The 21629-nt window shown below is 38.9% G+C and overlaps 1 protein-coding gene across 16 annotated transcripts in view; it reads right to left on the minus strand.

Moving 5' to 3' along the window:
* CELF2 (CUGBP Elav-like family member 2) overlaps positions 1 to 21629 on the minus strand; it is a 1000575-nt gene that overhangs the window by 10724 nt on the left and 968222 nt on the right. For 11 of the 16 annotated variants that reach the window (XM_078154853.1, XM_078154848.1, XM_078154841.1 and 8 more), the window contains 3 exons: positions 20935 to 21054; positions 8124 to 8321; positions 2345 to 2488 (listed from right to left, as the gene is read on the minus strand). In XM_078154853.1, the coding sequence (XP_078010979.1) occupies positions 2345 to 2488; positions 8124 to 8321; positions 20935 to 21054 (462 nt within the window). Of the gene's footprint in view, positions 1 to 2344; positions 2489 to 6973; positions 7890 to 8123; positions 8322 to 20922; positions 21055 to 21629 lie in introns of those variants that run through there. The other 5 variants (XM_020999724.2, XM_078154828.1, XM_020999726.2 and 2 more) reach the window with 3 other exon arrangements.

Below are 21629 nucleotides of genomic sequence, written 5' to 3' on the forward strand. Positions count from 1 at the left end.
TCCACCCTAAAAGCATGTAGGAGACTTAAATATTATCTTTCTGGATTAAGATTCTAATACATAGTGTAGGTCCTATCCCAACTTTTTATCTGCCATTTATTTTCCTTTCCATGATTTTTACCTGGCATTATGTGAGATATGGTTAGTCTACACGACTGTGTATGGGGGTAAGGCATGATTCAGTCTGCTGGTTTAACAAACTACTTCATAAGAATAACTTCCATTTCTATAGAACTTTAGAGGTAATGAAGCATTTTCCTCTGAATTAGATAGTAAGCATTAATATGCTCCTTTTAAAGATGGGAAAAACAGAGGGTCAGAAAGTTGCAGAACTATGGGATCTTTCCATCTGGCTTGCAGCTGAAATGTATATGTCTTATATCCCCAACTAGAATTTAAATTCAGTGACAGCAGAGACTGTTCCTACTTTTCTATTTGTATTCCCAATGTTGGGCAAATGAAATAATATTTGTAAAGCTCTTTGCATGATGCCTGGCACATGGTAATAGGTGCTTAATAAATGATTGGTCCCTTCCCCTCTTATCCTTTGCACATAGTAAGCATTTAATAAAAGCTTTTCCATTCATTCAACAGGTGACTTGCCACTGGTCACATGGCTAGTTACATGGAAGCCATGGGATGAAATCTCAGATCTTTTGATTTGATTCAGTAATCTTGGTTTAATAATATCAAGCACCCATCATCATAATACCTGGATAATAAGTAGATCTCAATTAGTCACTCATCAGGGACAAAATGTCTGTGTTGCCACTCTGTGTCAGCATAGATTACAGAACATTCTACAAAGCTGAGAAGCAATATGGTCTAATGGGAAAGGCATGGGATGTGGGGTCTGGAGGCCTGGCCTTGAGTCCTGCCTCTGACAATTATGACTAGCTATATGATAATGGGAAAATTCCTTAACCTCCTGGAGCCTCAGCACCCTCATCTCTAAAATGGGAATGATAATACTTGGGTGATCTGCAGGTTGTTTCGAGGAAAACACTTTGTAAACATCAAAGTGCAGAAATGTGAGCCATTAATATTACTCTTGGCATTTTAATATGATATTATGTTGGGTTAAATCTATAGAGTTTAAAATGTAGTTATTACTGTACAATGGAGAATAATTAGATATTTTTTGATAAGGAAGAATAATGCACTAATAGAATTTGCTAACATAAGGCATAATTAATAAATTAGTTACATTTGTTTGCCACATCTGTCAGATTTTAGCAATTCTATCCATATTTCACTGAGCTACTTTGTCCATACAAAGACTTTACACGAAACTAGAATGGGCATGAATCTTACAGGTCATTTAGTTCAGGGCTTCTTAAAACTTTTTCTACTTGGTGGTTTGGCAACATTTGTGGTTTTGTGGCCTGAGAGCACGTGCAGTGCAAAGTGTGCATGTTTTGTGTTCAGAACCAAGGCTGCAGGGAAGTCCTGCGTGATGAAACATGGGCAAGCACTGCCAGAAAACACCTCCGATTCATTATGCATTTGATCTTTAATGAATTTTTGGTCATCCCATGGTCAGAAACCTCTTAATGTTGCCAAATTTTTCACAGCCCCAGGTGGGGTTGCAACCCACAGTTTAAGAAGCATTCCAACCCTAAGTATCTGGCCTTATCCTCTTCACTGCCAACCATTGTAATAAAGATCATGGCTTGACCAAGTATTATGAAGTTTGATAAACCACAGCTAGCCAAGAGGTTATATAAATGATTGAGGAATTTATGAACCTAGGTCAGCAGCAATATTAGCATTACAGCTGGTATTCAAAATTTATGGGATCCCTTTAGAGTTCAAGAACGCTAGATAAAGCACTGTGAGCCATTGATATTACTCTTGGCATTTTAATACAATATTATGTTGGGTTAAATCTATAGAGTTTAAAATGTAGTTATTACTGTACAATGGAGAATAATTAGATATTTTTTGATAAGAATAACACACTAAATTGAATTTGCTAACATAAGGCATAATTAATAAATTAGTTACATTTGTCTGCCACATCTGTCAGATTTTAGCAATTCTATCCAGTTAAACTCTTATTTTACAGATGAGGAAACTGAGGCCCAAAGAGTTTAAATAATTTGCCCAAGGTCAAGGAGCTTGAGAATGGCAGAGCTGGAACTTGAACCCAAATCTCTTGACTTCAAAGTGTGTGGTCCTACTGTGTAACAATGCTTTTATACATAGACAATGTGGAAAATTGGGAAATATCCAAAACTCAGGGAAGATTCTATTCTGTGTTTTAAAACCTATTTATCAGCCTTTCCATGCCTTCTGTCTTGGGAAGAAATTGCAGTCATCTCGCTTGGTTTCTTCTACGTACCAAAGCACTTGCTCAGATTGGTCTGTTTGTCAATGAAGACTTTAGCAGAGATAACATTTCCAAAAGGCATGAACATTTGCAGAATGTCCTGGTCTCCAAACTCCTGTGGAAGGTGATAAATAAAGAGGTTTGCCCCTTCTGGACCTGAGAAGAAAGAAAAAGCAGAATGAGAGCTTTGTTTTTACCTAGGTTGGCATGCCTCTTCTCAGTGATGCATTAAGATCTGATGAGCTAAGCATTTGGTTTTCTATGCTACTAAAAGAAAATAAAGCAGATGGACAAAATGTCAGTGTTAAAATGTAGCTGTCTTAGAAAAGCAATCCTTCTCCACATCTTCTTGATGACTAGTTCCTTTAGGTGTTAAAAAGTGGTATCTCATTATCTTGATTTCTTAAAGTCCAATTAAGATCCAAAAAGCAGCTGGCTATGAATGGGCTTTATTTCTCTTTTTGGGCCATATTTGCTTTACTCTCCTTAGAAATTCATATCTTCTCATAACGAAGGTAAGGGGAGAGAACCCAGATAAAGACTAGCATTCACTTGGTAGTTTGCTTTATCTAGTGTTCCTGAACTCTACAGGGATCCCATAAATTTAGAATGACAGCTGTGATGCTAATATTGCTGCTGACCTAGGTTCGTAAATTCCTCAATCATTTACATAACCTTCTGGCTAGTTGCGGTTTACCAAACTTGATAATACTTAATCAAGCCATCATCTTTATTAAAATGATTGGCAATGAAAAGGATGAGGCCAGATACTTAGGGCTGGAATGAAAGTTTTAGTACTGGAGACCCGGGCCAATCCATCTTCTCTAGTTGTGGACTTGGGGTTTGTAACTGCAGAAGCCAGTGAGAGATGGAACAAATCCAACTGGCCTTCATAACCTTGGCTGTCACTTTTCAGAAGATAACTGCACTTCAGGAAATAAGGGGCATACTGGGGAAAGTGCTTGCTGATAAAGCTGCTTAACTACATCAGTTGGAAGGATGAGTTCTCCCAAGTCTTGCTTCATACTGACTACTTTACCCTCTACCCACTTCTACCAGATCAATCTAGAAGTTAAAAAAAGAAATAAAGCAAAACGATTTAAAATATCGGATGGAAGGTAAACATCTTGGGAATCAAAGAACACTATGGGGCAAATAGCAGATAGACAAATGTAGCCCTCCCACCCTTGGACAGCTGGAGTGTCCAACCCTGCTATACCCCAGACTGAGTGGATAATGGAGACTGGGTACATCTCTGACGTGATGTGCTTGGTGTCTAGGGAGAGAGGAGAGAGCAGTACTGGTAGAGTACCTTCTGCAGCAGGTTCATGGAGCCTCAACTGGCGTTCACATGAGAGGAACCAGGACTGCCTGCCCCTCTCACAGCCTGAGGGGAGGGGCTGCAATGTTTTCCCTAGACAGGGGGGAGGGGAAAGGGAAGGAAGGGAAGGTGTATGGGTTGGAGAGAAAAATAAAAATAAAATGGGGGTAAAAAGAACTTTGTAAAAATGAAATGGAGAAAACCACCTGGCAAGATGTAAGGAAAAATCAAACCAAGTTTCTTCCCACAAAAAATAAGGAAATAAATAAACAAATGAGGAAAAATTAAAAACAAAAATAAATCTTTCCAATGAATGGGACTTTCTTAACCACTGAGGGAAAATTTATGATACAAATGCCTGAAACTAGAAGGTTGAAATACTTCTGTCTGGTTTAAGCGTTCACTTCTGTGGACATCTTTGATGACTCGGCTATCTCCTCATCGATCCAACAGACACCAGTGTGGAAAATTCAAACATTAAGAAGTAGAATTTCATAGTTAAGATAATGCTTTTCCACACTTTCCCCTAGAAATGCCAGTCGAGGGGCAGTGGCCTATATTTTAAAGGGACACTGTCATGTGGTTTAGGCCCCAAATTTAGGTTTGGTTAAAAAATAAAATAAAATATTTTTTCCCTCTTAAAAAAGGGAAATAATATTTTATTTATTTATTATTTTTTAAAACGCTAAACTTAGGAATGTGAGAATGGGTGTAAAAATAAAACAATGGAAAAGCAGGTTGGGGGAATTACTGGGGAGGAAGAGGGAAGCCTTTGCAACGTGTACATAGAGCAAACACAACATAAATCATACCAACCCAGATTTATTGGCCACTCTAAATAAGGGGCCCACATACACACATGAGGGTCAGTGATGCCCAGTTTAAATTGTGAAGCGTCTCTCTTCTCCTGGAACCCAGAGAAAGAATACAATTTTAACGCACTAGGGAAGAGAGGTGACCGGCTATGCCTGAAAAGTTTTTGAAACATGCTAGATAAATGCTTCAGAATATATAAACATCAGAAAATAAGTTAAGAAAAAGAGGAAAGTGACATCTTGGGATCCTCCTCATAGAATTTCCTCAAAATGGAAGTGATGGATTGATTTATCACTAAAACATACTTTAGGTCCATAAATCTCTGGATTGGCACCATGTGAGGGTCTCTGCAAAGACTGACCTGCAAATTTCCCTCATGCATTGGAGATTAAGATGAAACAGATAAATTGAAAATATATTTCCAAGGTGTCCACCTTGGTTTATCCTCCATCCCTTGACAAGTGTTGAGGGCTGGGGAAGAGGATTGGAAATTATCCATTTTAGGTACTGATGTTGACTGAATTACTGGTGACCTTTTTTCGTTTGGCCTGTTTAAACAGCCAGAGAGACAGGGAAAGCGAAACAATAACTTATCCTGAGGACTCAGGTGCAGAGAAGTTTGTTATATAAAGCAGGATCAGGGACTGCACCCACAAAGAGCACAGAGCAAGAAGTTCAGAGATCTCCTGGTTTCTAAAAAGGTGCCATTTAGCCAGGTCTCAGAGGTCATAGTATGCCAAAGAACTGAGGTAATACTACCGATAATTACCTAGCTAAAGTCAGGCAAAAGTAGCGTTTTTATTTTAACTATTTGAGTCAGTCTGCTGTCTCCCTGCCCTCTCTTCCCTTCTTCCCCAATCTGTCTTAGAATGTAAGTTTCTAGAGTATCTAGTCAGTTTTTTTGTTTTTTGCTTTTTTGTTTTGAATGGGTGTGCTTTCAAATATTTTGGATGACAAATGATGGGTGAATGGTGGTGGCTTTTGTGTTATAAGACACCGATGCTTAGGGTTATATTTTGATGAAACCCAGGCAGTCAAATATCATCTGAGAATATTGTGAAATGCACAGACTCCTTCAGACATTATTCCTGAAGGGTTTGGTTCAGTTTGTATATATGCTGTCATTCCCTTTCTGAGGAGCTAACTGCCATTACAACAAGCCACCACTGAAGTGGAGAGGAACTCCAGTTGTAACCTTGGGCATGCCTACAGGAGACACAAGTGGCCCTCAAAGGAGGAAATTCTAGTTCCAGGATCTGGTTTTACTGACAAAGTAGAGAAAACGGTTGTCCATGCTATTGAGTCTAGGTGATGTTATGATCCTATCAGGCAATTTGGATGGGGAAAAAAAAAATTAACCCGCTTATTCATACTGCAAAACTGGGTCTTTTCCCCGAGGGAGAACCCATATCTGGGGAACATGATCAAACAGATTTATTTAATTCTTGATTTATCTTCTCCAAAAGAGTGGAACTGTAGTATGTAAAACATAAAAGTAGTTTTTACTTGGTTCTGGAATGCATTATGTGATTTATTTTTCCTATACTACTGGATTAACTATCTTAAGTGTGCTTTACAAAGACTAAAATTAAAATCAGTTTAAATCTCTTTAGTACATACTGGCTGGGTAGAGGAAAGGTAGGTATAAGAGACATGTAAAAGGCAGCTGGAGACATAAAAATCTAAAGAGAAAATGTCCCTAAGAACATAGACTTGCAGATAATAACACAGATCTAAACACAGATACTTAAAAGGGGTACTTTGAATTCTTTTTCATGTTGAGCATGTATTATTTCATTCACTGTATTTGTATCTTCAGCACCTAGCACACTGCTTGGCAGTAGTAGGTGCTTAATAAATTCTTACCGACTGACTGAATGATTAGCATCTGAGGAATAGCTACTGCCTGCAAATCAGCCCCTGCAATATGCTGTGTCATGTGGAAAGAATGTTTTAGGGACTGAAAAGTGAAAGATGTGTAGAGGGGCTTTAAAAATTTTGGCCCATGGAGTTGGCATTTAAACTTAACTCAACTGAATAGTACTTTCTTTTAAAGTTTTCCCGATTACCTTGTGGATATATGTAATATTTATGATTTATAGCCTTCTCAATGATACACAGTATAGTTTCTTTATCTCATCTATAAATGGAAAATGGAACATAATGTCCATAATAATGGGGCAAAATGAGTCTATTATTTCTAGCTGATTGAATACGCATCTGACAGGATGTCTATCTGTGTATTAATAGCAACAACAATAATAATAATAATGCTACATTTCCATAAAACTTTATAGCTTATGGTTCCAACCATTATGATGGTTTGGCACTCCAATAAATACAGATCTATCAATTCTTGTCTTTGGTAGGACATGCAGTGTTAAATCATGCCTGTATGAAACTTGGGGCTTTGGATTTGTTTCAATAGTGGTGCATTGGAAAAAAAACCCATAACAGCAGTCGAGGCTAAAAGTAAATAAACAGCAGAAATGATGAAAAGTAAATGAGATTTTCAAACTTCTTTTGCTTTTAATAATATACAATATTACTGATAACACACATCACAAAGTTTTTTTTTTTTAAACACAGGTATCTTTTAAAACTGTCAGTGTCCCTTTAAAATTTACAAATTTATGGGGATGCAACCCTGTTGTACTTCCTACAAGAACACCTTTAAAGCCAAAACATGTAGATTTAATCAGATTTAAATTTAAAGCATGTGGGGGAATAGAGAAAAAAGGGAGTTTTTTTTTTAAAGCTAAAATGATACTTCAGCACTTTAATGTTCTACCTTCTCCCTCGTATTCTAAGCAGGCAAAGGCAGAATGAAGTTATGATACTTTTGGGAAAGCTTACAAAACTTTCCCTTCTGTCTCCCTGCAGATTAAGTGAAGACAAAAGAAACCCAAAAGAAGTAAAAAGAGACAAGCTATCCTTGTTTGGACTAGCTCACTAAACATTTCATAATTAGTATTAATTTATTCTTAGCATTAACTTCCTGAGGTTTATTTTGCTTTATTGGCAGAGAAAGCAAGGCAATCAATCACTTATTTGCTTCCCCAGAAGACCCACAATTAAACAAAGAACCACTCAATCCTAACAGCGAATCTTGTCATTAACCTGAAAACTAATGTCTAATAACAAGCATCTAGAGGATCACAAGAGTTACATGGAGATCACAGAGTTGGGGAAAATGAGAGTGCAGCCCCCACACAATGTTTTATGGATTCACCCCACCAACAACAAGAAATTAGATATTTAGGGAAAGAAGAAGTGGCCCAGGCTGTTTTTTGTTTATTCCTGGCATCTTTTTTGAGAACAGCAGCTAATGATTAATTGCACATTAACACACAATGGGCGGCAAATCCATCTTGAAGGATAGATGACAAAATTAAATCAAAGGATAAAAGAAATATAACACTGAACAGGAAAGAAGAAAAGGTTAAAATAAATGGTTAGGCCAATCAGTTTTCTTCAGAATGTATCCGTGAAAAAGTAAAAATGAAACAGAACTGATTTTTTCGTTTGTTTGCTTTAAACATTGGCTCAATTTAGTTGTATTTTTTTTTCTAATTCTTTAAAAATGAGACTGCCACCAACTTGAATGAGATTCTGCTCGTTGGTGGTCTCGGAGGCTGGTGGGGAAGCGCCTACCTTCTTTCTGGCTGCCTGCAGCGCTCTGCTGTTGTAACAAGCTCTGGCTGTAGAGCGTGGGCAGTGCGGCGGCAGCGTACTGCTGGATTCCTGAGTAGGCCTGGGTGAGGGCATCCATCGTGCCAGCCGTACCATTCGTCAAGCCCGTGGCGCCAAGTCCTCCATTCAGAGCCGCCATACCTGAGAGCATTTGAGCAACTTTACAAAAAACCCAACAATAGAGAAGAGAAATTGCACTTGTTCATTAGTGCTTTCCAAAGGAAGTTAGAGAATTATTTGACACAATTACAACAGCAAAAGCATGCATGCTCGCACTCCAACAAAACCAAACTGAAAAACTGAAATACAAACACAAACACAAACAACCCAATGAAATAATGATGAATCATACTAAAGCACCCCGCCGTACCCCCTCCCCCACCCCCGTCCCCCCCAAACCCATAACAGTGATCAAAATCCACTGAGGCACTATAGTTGGACAACCAAATTCTTAATCACATGCAACCTGCTCCTGGCAAGTACAATTAAGCTTTTAAGGCCCTGTTGCTTTGTATAGTTTTGTACCCATGTACTGCTATATACTTCTGAAGCCTCTATATTTTATACAGTAGAATCCACTGGCTCAGCCCCTTGATTAAGGCACTACTGCATGGCTCAGGGGATTGGAAAAGGAGAAAACTTTTCTCCCCCTAAACTGTCCAATGCTACTGACATGGCCTGGCATGGTCACTAGTTTTATATTTTGCAAGCCAATGAACCAGTGTTTCCATTAACTGGTTGCATTTCCCCCCTCCCCCCCAACATCTGCGGTATAGGAGCTCAGGACTGGCACCCTGGAGATTTCCCAGCTGCTTTGTGCTGAGGCTTAGGGAGAAATGAGCAAGATTCTACTACTGGAATTGTTAAAGTTACTCAAGAGACATGATCTGAATATTGAGAGTGCAGTTTTCAACTCTAGATGATTCACATACATATACAATCTGATGGATAAACATTTATTAAGCACCTACTATGTGCTAAATGATATGTAAACACACACACAAAGTAGTCATTGGGACCTTTCTTCTAACTTATTGCCAAGGACAGAACCAGATGCTGTGTCTTTCAAAGAGTATAAACCAAAATAGCTCAGGTGATACTCTGCATCTGGAAGTCAAATCCTGGCTGTTGATTGGGACAGAATGGGTTATTGGCCGGTATGTTCTTTTTTGGCTTTCCCTTCCATCCCTGCTGCATTCTTGCCTTGTTGGGGCTGCTGTAGCACAGGATTGTGAATTTAGAGCTGGAAAGGGTCTCAGAAATCACCTAGGCCAACCCCTCATTTTACAGATAAAAACACTAAGACCCAGAAGTATGAAGCGACTTGTTCCAAGTCACTCTGGTGAGTAACATTTCCTAAAGTGGGGCACAGTGGGTGGAATTAACATTTACATAGCCCCTACTATGTGCCAACCACTGGGCTAAGTGCTTTTCAAATATTATCACATTTGGTCCTCACAACAATCCATGTGAGGTAAGTACTGCTATAATCCCCACTTTACAGTTGAGGAAACTGAGGTTATGTGACTTGCTGAGGGTCACAAAGATAGTAAAGATATGAGGCTGGATTTGAACTCAGCTCTTCTTGTCTCCAGACCCAGCACTCTAACCACCGAATCCTTAGCTACCTTGACTCTAAGCCTAATTAATTGGAATCGAAGTCTTCTGGCTTCAAATCTAACACTCCTCAATGCTCACTGAGTACTGAGTCAAAACAATGAATATTTTATAGCAATGCTAACTTAAAAATGGCTCAGGAAATGACAGTGAGAATATCATCTCTGTCTTCAGTTCTCTTCAGGATAGAAAGATATCAGTTGTTGGAAAGAGCACACAGAGTATAACAAAATGTGGAAGGGGCCAAGTTTCTCAGCCAGACTTATTATAGTTGTCTAAGGTGTCCACTGTGGGGAAAAAAAAGGAAGTGAACATAATGAGGTCAGTGGGCAACTCGGAATATAGATGTTTGATAGTTATGCCCTAGAGCAGTGGGGAACCTGCAGACTTGAGGCCACCTGTGGCCCTCTAGGTCCTCAAGTGTGGCCCTTTGACTGAATCCAACTTGGATCCACATAAGGCCTCAAGGCCACAGGTTTTCCACTCCTGCCCTAGAGTCAAATATTGCCTGTACCTATTCTCTCATGTCCCATGGTGGCCATCCACAAGAAGCAGAAGATCTAGGGGTTTCTTATTGTGTTAATTACATACTGCTACTATCTGGCCACCTGAACTTCTTTAGGTAATAGGACAATGTACAAGATGAGCATAGATTCGTGGATAAGAGCCAGAAGAATCTTACAATATCTCAGATCAAATACTTCTCCTGGGTAGGTTTGAGGACAAGGGGCTGCTGTGTAAGCACTTAGCTGGCTAAGTCAAACTTCAATCCAGACTAAGAAGGCCTCTCTGAATTAGTGAGACATCTGAGTAAGAGAATATTTTACAAGAAATTAAATGTTATTTCCTTCAAGTAGATCTAATAATGATGGAAGTAGGCTATAACAAAATATTGGCAAATAGAGGTCCTGCCAAATCAGCTTTAATAAAGAGAGGAATCATTTGTAATTAGAATACTAATTGTTGCTATGCAAATAGGTATTGCTAAGGTGCTTGGAAGGAATTTGTTCTTCTGATTGGGTTAACCGTTCTTCCATGTAATCTTATTTGCCTCTCTAAACTTGCTAAGCAAAAGTAAAATTCAGCTGAGTCCCTTTCTAAATAACCATGAATTCTGAATTAGCAAGGTTATTAGTTGCATTGAACCAATTGTTGGCTATCCTATATCCTAGTCCCTTAAATTCTGATTCAAAATAGAATCACAGATTTAGGATTGGAAAAAATTCTAGAAAGTCACACTGTTAAATTTAGAAGAGATCACAAAAGCCGTGTAGACTCCTTCCTGAACAAGAATCTTTTCTACGATATATTGGATAATTGGTCATCTAGTATTTGCCAGAAGACCTCCTGTCTCCTAAGCTGAGCCACTTTATGTTTGGACAGCTTTCTTTGTAAGGAAATTTTTCCTCATGGCAAACCTAAATTTGCTTCTTTGTAATTTTCAGCCATTAATTCTACTTTTGCCCTCTGGGGTCAACTGAAACTTCTACCTAATCACCCTTCATGTTCTACCCCTCTTCTTTCCCTCTATTCTTTTCTACTCCAGGTTAAACATCTTTTCTAAAACTTCAGATGGGGTTTGACCATGCTAGAGTATGACATGACATCCCCTTAGTCCTGAAAACTATGCCTTTCTTTATGCAGCTTATTAATTATTAATCTCATTAATTCTTTTGGCTGCCATGTTATAATGTTGACCCCATACTGAGCCTGCAGTCCATTAGACCCCCAGATTTTTTTTTCAGATAAACTGCTGTCTAGTCATTCCTCCCCTATCTCATAGTAATGAAATTGATTTCTTGAGCCTAAGTGAATAACTTTACAATTATCTTTATTACATTTCATCTTATTAGGTTTGGCCTAACATGGTTGCCTGACAAGAACTTTTTGGATCCTAACATCCAACATCTCTCCTATCTTTGTGCCATTTGCAAATTAAATAAGCATGTCATCTATGCTTTTCTCCAAATTATTGATTAAAACGGTAAAACAGCACAGGGCCAATTGCAGATCCCTGTGGGAGCTTCATTAGAGACTTGCTTCAAAATTGACATCAAGTCATTATTACTCTTTGATTTCAGTCATTTAAAACCAGTTTCAAATACAGTGATGAACTAGCTTACACCCCTCTTTTCCACAAGGAGAGCATGAAGACTTTGTTCAATCCTTTGGTAAAATATAGGTAAATAGTATTTGCATGTTCTACTAGTTTAGTAACCTGTCAAAAGAAAAAATAAGCTTAGTTTGTCAAGATTTATTCTTCATGGAGGAGCCATGTTGACTCTTTGAGATCACTATTTCCTTTAACAACATATTCTAGAATTTTGCCAGGAATTGAAGTCATGGTTTATAAATTCCATTTTTACCTTCCTTCTCTAATTCTGGCATTCCTTTCCTATTTCAAACATCACTGATAGGCTCAGCAATTAGATCTTTTACTTACCCTGGGGTCAAATTTATTTGCAGTGGTCCTATAATTACTAAAGGGTGGAAATAACAATTTTCTCCTCCATCTCCATCTTCTTCCCACTTGCCCCCCACCCCCAAAGTGTAGCAGAATTCAACCATGAGAATATTGCCTCAAAGCTCTTTTGAAGAGGGAGTTACAGTCCTGGTGAGGAAGGTATGACCAGGAGTGATCTACTGCACCTACCTGGGTAGAGGAATGAAGCCTTTGTTCAGACTTTAATTGGGTGTTGATGAATATGACCGTTCCCATTGGCACCACTTTTGAGACTGTGTCTTCCAAGATGATATCAGGCAAGGGTATTAAGTAGACACAAAGTCAGAAAAAAAAAAAGGCCTCATTCCTGAGCCCTGACGTGTTAACCGTAGTCTTTCCTGGTCATTCCCTTTATACTGTGCCTTTGGCTTTAAATCAGCTTTGAGACAGTGTTCTCTCAGCTGGACTCCATTATGTTTTGTGAAGAATTGTTGGGGAGAGGTAGAAGAGAGAAGCTTATTCTCACTCTTTAGCAAATGTAGGAAGAATGGAAATTCGATCCTGGCACAGGGATAGGTAAAAGATCTATGCCTGGTAGGTGGGGGATAGGAAGAAGACAGCAAGCCAAAGGAAAAATAGGGAACCTAACTTTCCAAAGGGAGAAATAACTTAGGGGGTATTTGTGATTAGATAGGCCTTTTGCTCGAATGTATCTAGAGGTGAAGTAGGTGATGTCCTACCTGTTATAATCTGGAGAGGTATCAAGAATTCCTTCAAATCTGTTGATATGAAATTCTTTTACTAATTCCATCAATTTAGAACAATTCCATTGGGTTAAGAAAATCCTTAAGAATTGTCAGGGTTAATAAATTGAGTGAGTACCAATCATTTTTACCTTAGTAAAATTAGAGTCAGTAAATGTTTTCCACCTAAAAAGTAGCTAAGATCAGTTGCCCTGAAGGAGTTTTAGTGGGGTTGGGGGGGGGAGGAAGGATGCATTGCCCAAGAAAGCAGGCATAAGCAAGGTATTACCTTTAGGGCGCCAGAAGGAGCGGGAGGACACTGAGTTCCCAGGATTCAGGGAAGAATGGCAATAGAAAGGAAGATCAGAAGGTGTGAAAGACAAACATTACTTACTTCGAAATTTTTCTTAGGGATGACTTGTTTCTAATTGATCAATAAGATTATAGAGACCCAAAATAATAATGTTTTCCCCTGAAGGCAGATCAGTAATTACTACTTAGGTTATCTTATCTTCTGATTCAGATACAGACTTAGCTAAAGGGGAAAATACTATAATTTCCATTTTTAGAGCATTTCATTGTTCATAAAGTGCCAATTGGCACATCCTCTTGAATACATCCATGGGAAAATTAGACTACCAGATATGGGAGAAAGTCAGACTACAGGGTACTGAATGATTAGCTGCTGTTCTATTACATAATCATTTTATTAAAGCTGATTACTAAATTATCAGCATATATGTATGTATGTGTACGTATACTCACAAATATATACACATATATCCTATATATGTACTGTTTATATATATGTGTATGTGTGTGGACAGCTAGGTGGTGCAGTGGATACAGTGCTGGGCCTGAAGTCAGGAAGACTCATCTTCCTGAATTCAAATCTGGCCTCAGACACTTACTAGCCATGGGACCCTGGGCAAGTCACTTAACCCTGTTTTACCTCAGTGTCCTCATCTGTAAAAATGTGTTGCAGAAGGGAATGGCAAACCACTCCAGTATCTCTGCCAAGAAAACCCCAAATGGGATCACGAAGAGTTGCTCGCAACTGAAATGAATGAACAGCAAAAAACAACATGTATATGTGTGTGCATATGGATGTGAATGAATATACTTGAGTTAGGAATTAGATCAGTAACTTCACTGATATAGGAAACTTTTAGAAGAGGAAATTCCCTCTGTCAATTCAAGTTGGCATCTTCTCTGCATATTATAGTCTTGGGGAGTCATTCTGAGTACTAATTGGTGAAGTGACTTGTTCACGGTCCCACAGCCAGTATGTTAAAGACAGGCCTTAAAATATAGGCTTTCTGGTTCCAAGGCCAGCTTTCTATCTATTATGCCATGCTATACCATATACATATATAGAGATGTACATATGTACATATATAAAATAAATGGCCATTGAATGAAGTTGATAAAAAAGTAACAACTCTGATTTTTTGGTGCCATTTCCATGGTGGCCACAAAAGCATATTCGGAAGCGAGCTGTGTTTTCATAGGTCAGTGTGCCCTTATACACGGAAAAATTATCCATATATGAAATTTCTTATTTACATAATACACTAAAGCCATTTGTACTTACTACCTTTAAAACATTTTCATTAAAATAAACCTCTAGCTATGTTAATCCAACCATACTATTTTGACTCTTTCTTCCTCAGTATGCTTGGCTTCTGTACTTATTAGCAGCTATAAGTAAATGATAGGTATGCAAATTCCTCAAGGCCTTTCTTTCTAAAGAGAACTGATAGTCCATAATGACAGTAGTTATAAGTATAGTGCTTGAATTTAAGCACCTGGACATTGTTTCTCATAGCCCCTCAAGTGACTTAGAGCCTAGAGTTGTGGAGTCACTGAATCACATATATGTGTTTTTGTTTTTGGTTTTTCACCATGTGTAAGGGTTCATCGGTGATAACATATATTTACTCCTGATTATGACTTTGTGGCCACCATGAAGACAAGCACCAAAAATTGGAGTCATTAGTTCTGCTTCAACTATTTGCAAGTGTCACCATAAACCAAAGAGAGAAAAATAAGGCCTGTGCTAATGGGTTTTTATTGATTAATATTCTACTTAATCGGCTTAGTTTTTCCTTTGTGTTTGTGGCATGTGTTGCTATGCTACAAGTTTGTTGCAGCTGATTTGGTACAACTATTGTTCAGGGTGTGTGTGTGTGTGTGTGTGTGTGTGTGTGTGTGTGTGTGTAATATTGTATCTAAATAAATTAAAACTGATGTAAAGCAGCTGCCACAATGAGGAGGTCAAAAAAGCCCAGAAACTACTGCAGTCAGCAAATATTTTATCTCTGTCAGGCAGAGAGAGATGGCAAGCTAAAGCATCAGTTTAGAATAGTGTTTGTAAAACACTCCAGAGACGAGTTGCAGAAGATCATGAGCAAAAGTATTGCCTTATAAAACAATCAAAGTAGATGATGTGAAAACAAGCGTGAAGAAAATTTGGCCTAAGACCCAACTGAGCTGTGTCACTCCCAACGCATTCAAAGATGAACTTGACTGGAAGAAAACAAATAGATGGGAAATGGACTGACTTTGTCACATTTCTATGATGCTCTCTTTTCCCCATCAGTGACAAAGGGCCCATCAAATCTGGACTCCAAAACACAGTCCCCAATGAGAAAATTAAGATGGTATTAAGAGGATGAAGTCTCCAAGAGTAATGGGAGCAGAAAGTTCATACCATGGATATCTGTGTTAGAAAGGGCACAATTTTAGAAGCACTGGGGGATCACTTCATAAGATGTCTCAGGAAAGAGAAGAATGGGGGAAAAAAAAACAACTATGCTACTACCAAAAAAGGTGGTTAAGATAACAGCAATAACTGCAGAAACAGATGGTTATTTTGTTCTTTTATAAAATCTCTGTAAGAATCACCTATATATGTATTAAGGGTTTTCTTGATTTAAAAAAAAAAGGTGAACATCTTAATTGTTGTACAACAGACAAAAGTACAAAGACTATAAGACAGTGCTCTGTTCCTTGTTTTTCAATGAAAAAAAAGCATTTGATTCTGCTTTAAAGGCTATTCTTCTAAAAAGGAATCTCTCCTGGATGTTTGTAGCTCATACGCTATTCCTTGATAAATGCTACCATAGAGATAACTCCATTCAACAACTTTATTAGTAATGTTAAGTGAGGCATAAAACAGGGATATGTATAATTGACAAAGGTGTTTCCTGCTGTCATGGGGAATGTCCTGCTGTAGGCGTGACACATTTGACAGGGTGAATACCAAGAAAATTTTATTTAAATTTTTTAAAGGAAAATAGTTATTGAGTGCTTAATAATAAATGGTATTATTTTTATTTTTTCAAACTAAAAAAACTTCATTAAAAAATGTAACAGTTAAACTTTACTAAAAAAAACAAACTTAAAAACTGGGACACAAAATTTTTAAAATAGGATGTGCTGGAGCACACTTGGCAAACACTCTGTATGCATGCCTCTGGATCCTGCACAGCATCGAAATGGGAGAGGGCTTCTTTAAAGATGGTGAGGAAATCCAGATGATTTTATTTGTGGATGCTATTGTAATGCTTTCAACATGGCCCAGAACATCAGAACATCTCTCAATGAGATCTATAATTGCTTAAAGAGATCAGTTTAACAATCCATGCAGAAAAAAAAAAGTGCCTGTTGCCTAGAATGACATGAAATTAGGACAGTTAGTAAATTACTACACTTATCTGGAATAGTCACTGCAAATGGATAGTGAACTGGGCTTGGAACCCAACAGAGAAAGTTGACTTGGTTGCATTTAGGAAATTGTACAGGACTACTAAGGACCCTAACCGGGCCCTATTACAAAGACCATTACAAAGTTTAAATGAAAAAGTTCCCATAGAGAAGCAATATGATTACAAGTTTTTGAATACCATCCTCTCCAAAAAATCAAAAGTGTGAGTGGTCCAATCCTGGTGAGAGCACAGGATAACCAAAGAGCCCAAGGGTTCTACTGATACCCACAAAATGTTGAAGACCTAGAGGAAGGCCTCTAGCCCACTGAGTGGATCCGGGATCTGTGGAAGAACGTAAGAGTCACCCAGGAAGTGAAGGCGTGAGTGGACTGGAATGAGCACCAATGGAGGGAATGTTCACATCAGTGTGACCACAGATCCATGACAGTATTAAAGACCACAAACAAAAATGTGACATTTACATGTGGTCATATAAAAGCAGACACGTGAATATATTACTTGTGGCATCTTTTATAGCCTCTACACATACATTTAGAGTAGTTTCACAAAAGTGACATGGCAGTACAATACGTGACCCAATAATATAAACTTGATCGAATCTCTTCCCTATTTTTTATGAAACCTGTCCAAAAAAAATCCCTGATAGACACTGTCTCTTTTTATAAATATATAGCACTTATGTTAGTGGCCAAGTTTTAGTCACAAAACACTGAACTGTTTAGCAGAAAAGTGCTAGGTAAACAAAATGAATTGAATTTTTCTCCTAAGCACATATATGTGTTTAGATACCAACACTTAGAAAATCAAGTTTTTTTTATATATATACATATGCATATATATACTCATATATGTGATATGTGCAATATTTACATGGACAGTTGGGACTAGGGGTGGACCCTAAGGTGGTATGGACAATGAAAGCCACTATTTATTACTTTATAATTATTACTACTTAATTCTACTTTATAGAAATACATATCTTTCTTCACGTCAGAACACTGCTTTCCATGACATGTAAAAATCATTTGCCATAAATTCATTTATGTCTTTGTATCTCCAGTACCTAGCAGAATAACTCACAAATGTATGATGGGCATTGAAAAAATGCTTCTTGATTAACTGATAAATCAGGCTTCGCAGGCAATAGAGAAGGCTCCAAGACTCCAAAGGGTAGTTACACACAAGAGACACAATTTTCAAACTTTGCCTAGGTTGAATAAAATGCCTCTGTGTGAACATAAGTGCAAAAGATTTTCCGTATCTAACTTAATTCACACCTTAATACCGAAGATCTAGACTGCCAACTTTCAACTTATCAGAGGCTGAGGGCTCCGCTGATGGATTACCTAGTTCCCCTACTCTTGTCTTTCTCCCCTCCCCTCTGCCCTTTACACATCACATTGTTTTTCAACCACCTTCATTCACAAGTTGAAAATGGATAAGAAAAGAAAAAATATCAGATCAGTCTGTTTAACTGCCTATTACTAATATTAGCCAATTTGGAAAAAAAATAATTGGGGAGGAGGAAGATGAAACACTAACTAAAATGAGTTTTTTGCTTTATCTGTGGATGCCTTTGATCTATGCTGTCCCTATCACCCACGTCCACAGATTACACAGAGAGCCGACTATATTCTGAAAAACTGAATAGTATCAGGGCAGTCATGTTCCTTGGATGCACTAGGGTCAAGAACAGTAAGAATATGAAGCCTGTGACCTGTCTGCTAAAGGCTGACACTATTCAGGTAATTATTTATTGATTAGCCTTGCTCAGGGGAGAATTCTGTAAATAATTATGCCTGTGTGATTTGGAGAACACTGACAATTTCTGCTAAGGAGGAATCCATACCATAGTAGCATATGCCTTCTTATCACTGAACTTGGGGCCAGGAGCAAATATCTGATCAAGATGAACACTAAGATTATGGGATGGCCCAGCACATTCATCAGACCCAAGGCCTGTTTTCTGCTTTCACACATGACCTCATCTAAAGCTTGGTTCAATGACAAAAAGGCACAAGCTAGCTCGTAACAGAAGGGTAGGGTCATTCTGAAATCAGATCCATTCTTTCTGTTTTCCTTGAACCATACATGCCTTGAGCTGCACAAATATAGAGTTTTTCAATGTCTATTTAAAGCTTGTGTCCTTGCCAGAAGCAAAACCTGTGTTAACCCAATGCCCCATGCAAGAGCTCACCAAGGTTCCTTGCACATTCAATAATGCACCACCCAAACCTCTCATGATGATGGTGGACAGATCACAACAACAACAACAACAACAACAACAACAACAAGAAGACTTGGCAAGAAAACTGGACAACACAGACAAGAGGGTAGCTATCATGCACAGCAAGGCAAGTGAGCACATGGTGCTAAGGAGGACATCCGTTCCTGCTGGCCTGTTAGCTTAGGGACCAAAAGGCTGCTGGGAGATCAAACCCCTTTCCTTCTTTGGGGGGAACTGGGTCCAGGGGCAGTAGAAGCAACATGAATGGGATTAGAATGTATGTATGTGAATACTGAAAAACAAATCCAAAATTCCAACCACTTCCCCCAACCCCCAAACAAAACAAAACACCCTCAACCACAAAAATCAAAACAAAGCCCCTGTAATGGGGAAAAGAAAAACCCAGGGGAAGAGACAAGTGGCAGTTAGAGCTCTCTCAACATAAGTACGGAGAGAAGAGCTGTTCTGTTCCAGGAGCAAAGACCCTTCGGCTCAGCTTTGGCGGCTGTGAGGGGTGAGAAACGGGAAGCCCGTGCCCCCTGGCTTTTGTCATAAAACAGTTATGTGTAGCACAGAGATGCTTCCAAATGACCGTTTAGCACCTCACACGTGACACTCGCCAATCGAGCCTTTCTTTGGGAGGGTCAGGGTACAATTTTTTTTCCTTTTGGGGAGAAGTGGATAATTTTTTGTCCCCCTTGTGAAACTGGTGACTGACCTCTGCTCTAGTGACTATGCTTTCCCATATGGCAAATGACCACTAATATTTTTGGAAGAACAACCCCTCCCCCCCAAACTATGCAATTCCCCTATTTCTTACTTTTATACCATGTGTTTTCCTGTCCGGACCTTTTATTCGGATAAATTGTGGGTTCCTTTACGCTTATAAAAACTCAAGCTTACAATTCCGTTGTCTTAATTCTAAAATACAAAGTCATTGGATTGTGATTAAATTTAACCTTTTAAAAAAAAAGTCTCCCTCAGTATAACACGGTTACAAACGCGGTCAACTGTCCAAGGGACCCACTCATTCAAGACTCAAAATGTCTAGTCGTATGCTTACTGCAGCCTAGAGCTTTAAAATTTTAGCTAGCCACCAGACTGATGAGACAGATGCTCAGCTGGCTCCCATGTACCTGCTGTTTCGTTGCCAGCCTCGTGCTGCCAGAGGGGAATGAGCCCGAGGCAAAAGTGTACTCTTTGAGGCTTGGGGGAGAGGAGCAGTATTCAGTAAAAGCTGATGTCTAGCGCCACAGCATGGGCCTAAATTCTGATCTGAAGACTGGTGGTGCCCAAAACTGGTACTTCTCCGTACACTATTTCTTGATAGGATGGGTGGTCTGCTCAGGGTGAAAATTCCTGAGGTTCTCTGGTGGACCCCAAGGATGACTGCCTTAGGACCAGCCAGAAGGGTATTTTTGAAGGCCAGACCTGATTACTTCTGGCTATAGATTATAAATAGCCAGAATAATGTGGTGCACCTGTGGAGAATGAATGCTACTGATTGACTGGCAGAAGAATTTGCTTAATCCACATGACTAGATATATTTCTTGAGGCAGGTACTCTGCAAGGAGGGTCATTTCCCTTTCTAAAGATCTTTCTTTTTTTCTTGCACAATTATCACAGAAACATAGAATTGTACGGTCAGTAGGGACCTTAAAGGACACCTGATTTTCAAGACTTTCATTTTATGGATAAAGAAATTGAGGACTTAAGAGGTGAAGTGACTTGCCCCAGGTTACATATTGTCTGGTGAGTGGAAGAATCCGAACTCAACTTTCCTGACTCATTTCTTTCCACTACACTATTCTCCCTTCAAAACAAAACAAAACACCCAACAAAAACCCCACAAAAACCAAGTTTCAGTTTTTCTACGATTTGAAGCATGTGTTCTTCCATCCCCAGTTACAGTTCACCCTTTTGTAGGTCATTTATGACTAATTATTTTCCCATGGTCAATATTGGGGAAGGCTGTCCACCAGAGCAGTAAATACTCACTGTTTATTGTACCTGCTAGTGCATTAATATTATTCAGTCCAACGGTGGCTCCAGCCAGTCCTTGCAGAGTCCCCAGAGAGGTCAAGGAATTCATGGCTGCACCAGCAGTGGAATTGGGAGTTGAAGCAGCCACTGGAAGGGAAAAGAGAAAAAAAGACACAAAGAGAAGGAAATGGGGTGGGAGGGTGGGGGAGAAGGTATAAGATTAATGAAAATTAGCCAGAGAGGAAAAATCATCAGTCGTCATTACAACAGATCACATTGATGAGTCTTTAAATCACAATATGCAAACATATAAAGATTGGCTTTACATTTCACAAGCAGAAAATATCTACAGGCCTAAGTATGACAATTTAGGTATTTAGTCTTGATGGAAAGAATACTTTAATACAACAGTGTTGTGACGGGATAAAGACTGGGCCTATGATTTCACTGATATAGAAGGGTCACCCAAGCCAGTAGGTGTCAAAGGTCTTCCTAGCTCCAAGGCCAGCTCTCTATCTACTATACCATGGCTGTAAATACCAATGAAAATGATCATTGTTGGTCGGTAAGAAAAGCACATTAACACTGAACATGGGGAGGGATGAATCATGCATCAGTCAGCAAGTGGGGAGGAGAATTTTCTCTTACTCCTAAGCTGTTCTGAGGGCTCCAGTTTTCTCTTTCCAGCTGCCTGCCCACCAGCACCTCATACTCAATATGTC

Source organism: Phascolarctos cinereus, unplaced genomic scaffold (assembly GCF_003287225.1).
Source record: "Phascolarctos cinereus isolate Bilbo 61053 unplaced genomic scaffold, phaCin_HiC Scaffold_1;HRSCAF=81, whole genome shotgun sequence".
Taxonomy (NCBI): Eukaryota; Metazoa; Chordata; class Mammalia; order Diprotodontia; family Phascolarctidae; genus Phascolarctos; species Phascolarctos cinereus.